Source organism: Cricetulus griseus, chromosome 3 (assembly GCF_003668045.3).
Source record: "Cricetulus griseus strain 17A/GY chromosome 3, alternate assembly CriGri-PICRH-1.0, whole genome shotgun sequence".
NCBI lineage: Eukaryota > Metazoa > Chordata > Mammalia > Rodentia > Cricetidae > Cricetulus > Cricetulus griseus.
In genome coordinates, this window is record NC_048596.1 from 106066747 (window position 1) to 106069324 (window position 2578).

The 2578-nt window shown below is 59.6% G+C and overlaps 1 protein-coding gene across 1 annotated transcript; it reads right to left on the reverse strand.

Moving 5' to 3' along the window:
- Nucleotides 1-266: 266 nt before the first annotated feature.
- Nucleotides 267-1538, reverse strand: LOC113834887 (protein FAM181B). Its single transcript, XM_027407948.2, has one exon. It carries the CDS (start codon nt 1536-1538, stop codon nt 267-269), a length of 1272 nt encoding a protein of 423 aa, XP_027263749.1.
- Between the last annotated feature and the right edge of the window lie 1040 nt (nt 1539-2578).

Genomic DNA, 2578 nt, shown 5'->3' on the forward strand with positions numbered 1-2578 from the left:
TTTGGGGGCTCTTCTGGTCCAAGTAAGAATCTAATGGCCACTCAGAAGAAAGAAAATAAAATCTGACACTCTGTTTAAAACAACTCCCAACTCCTCTTCATCTCTTTTCCTGAAGATTCTTTTATTAGATGAATTGTGGTTTGTTTGTTTTTCTTTTAATCCCATTTCGTCTTCACGGGCGTTTTCACATCTTCTCTCCACTCAGGAGAGACCCACAGTGGCACGCAGCCCAGAGCAGTCATAAGGGAAACGAAGGGACCTCGCAGTCAGACTGTGTGCGCCCTGTCTTCCCCAGAAGCCCCTTCCCAGAACCCGTCGGGTCTCCAGAGGCTGGGGTAAACTGCGCGGCTGTAGCCCGCACTGTAATCATAGGACACTTGATGGGGCGGCGGCAGTGCGCAATCTGGGAAGAAGGGGGCGAAAGAGGCCAACGCTGGTGTGTCCTCCCCACCTGGAGAGTCCAAGGCGGTGGGGTACAGGAGGCGCACAGGCTCGTTCAAGGTCACGCCGCTGCGAACGCCAGCCAGAGGAGGTTTCTTGGTCTGGGGACAGCTCGGGGCGCTCCAGGGCTCGGAGTATAGTGGGTTCCCCACCATCGCCGGCGGTTCAAAGGGGCCAGACTCCAGCTCCAAGGGTCCCCGTAGGACTGTGGCTCCAGTGGGAAACGCGTCCAGGGGCTCTGCGGCCAGCAAGACGCCCGAGTCGTTGCCAGCACCGAAGTCCGGCGCCAGCAACTCAAAGAACTCCACGGCCTCCGCCCCTTTCTCTAGGTCACCCAGGCTCACTCCCTGGCTCGAGGGGCCACAGCCACAGCCGCCGCTGCCGCTGCCACCCACTCGAGACGGCTCAGTGAAGAAGGACGGGGGCAGGTTGCGGGCGCGCAGAGGGACCTTCTTAGCGCCAGGGGTCGCTGAGCTCCCCGCGGTGCTGGCCCCGTCTCCTGCAGCGCTCGCTGCCCCGAGACCCGGGACCGGCACGGCCACAGCACCGCCTGCCGGCTCTGCGACCCCGGGGACGTGGTGCAGAGAGTCGAAAAGTGCAGCCAGGCTCCGGCTCTGCAGGCTGGCGGCAGCCGCGGCCTGCGTCGCCTCCCTCCTCGGGGTGGCCTTGCAGTGCGCTGGGGCCGCGACAGTCGGGGCTCCCGGGGCGCCCGGCGGCCGTTTAGCGGGAGCGTCTGCTGCGCTAGGGGATGGAGGTCCGGGAGGCGCGGTGCCCATGAGGCCGCTGCAGCGCTTGATCTGCTTCTGCAGGTACTTGCGGTGGTTAACCTTCCGCTTGGACTTGCCGGGCTTGTCCAGCGCCAGCTTGATGTTACTGGACGCCGAGTCTATGAAGCTGAGCAGGTCGCGGGTGGCCTCGCGTAAGTCCCCGCCCTCGGATCCGGACAGCAGCGCTCCTGCAGGCGCCCCGCTCTCATCGTCCTCGAAACAGCAGCCCTTGTCCAAACTTCCGAAGGCGCTCACCAGTCCGTCCGCGGAACCTCCGAAACCAAAGGGTATGAAGGGGTGCGAACTGAGCAGCGCAGCCTGCACCGCCATCGCCACAGCTCCAGAGCGGTCCGCAACACGGCCGGTCTGCTCCCCGCCCGCTCCCCACCCGCTCCAGGCGCGGCGCTATCTGCTCGCTCCGGCCGGGGCTCGCGGCTCAGCCTCCCGGGGGAGCTCATTAGATCTTGTAAGGCAGAGGCGGAGGGTGGGAGCGCGAGGCGACCGCCCCGGTAGCGGAGGGAGGGGTGGGGCTTGCCTAGCCAAGCTTAAAGGGCGGGCCAGGGGTGGGGAGTGGGGGTGAACTCGGGCTTTTCTTGTTTTCGGAGCTTTCACAAGCCTTAACCCTTTCTTTACCCTGTGCCCTGGGGCATTTGTTTTGACTGGCCTCAAACGCCAGGGGTGAGGAGAAAGCCTGTGTTCAAACCCCAGCTCAGGCCATGTAAAACCACACCCTGGCCCGGGGCTGGGTGCCTAAAGCAGAGTAGTCATGAGTCCTCAAACCTGGGCTTCAATCCCAGCTCTGGAATCAGTGAGATCCACCAGCTTCCAGCTCCTGGATGGTTACCCTGAGCCAGTCATTGTCCATACTTCATCACTTTTAATACTGTCCAACAGCCTCGTGAACTGCGTGTTTTTGTCACCATTCAACAAAAGAAACTGGACCTCTGAGAAGTTCAGAGAATTGGCCACAGCCACATCAAGCCCAGTCAGACGTCATTCCCAAACTGATTAATCTGTGCTCTTTGTTGGTCTCGTCTTTCTGAAGGTGGGAGGAAAATTGTGTTTCTTCAAACTCCACTTCCAAAATTCCTCAGTTTCCCTGGGACTCTCAAGTTCTTACTGCTTGATTGTTAGAAGTTAATATTGGCTTATCGTGAATCAAAGGCAACACTTGGCTGAAAAGGCAAATGAGAAATAAGTCAGTCTCCCTATGCCAGTTCTTGATGGAAAGAGCCAGGTGGCAGCCCCAGCTCTCTCTCTCTCTCTCTCTCTCTCTCTCTCTCTCTCTCTCTCTCTCTCTCTGTCTCTCTCTCTCTCTGTCTCTCTCTGTCTCTCTCTCTCTCTGTCTCTCTGTCTCTCTCTGTCTCTCT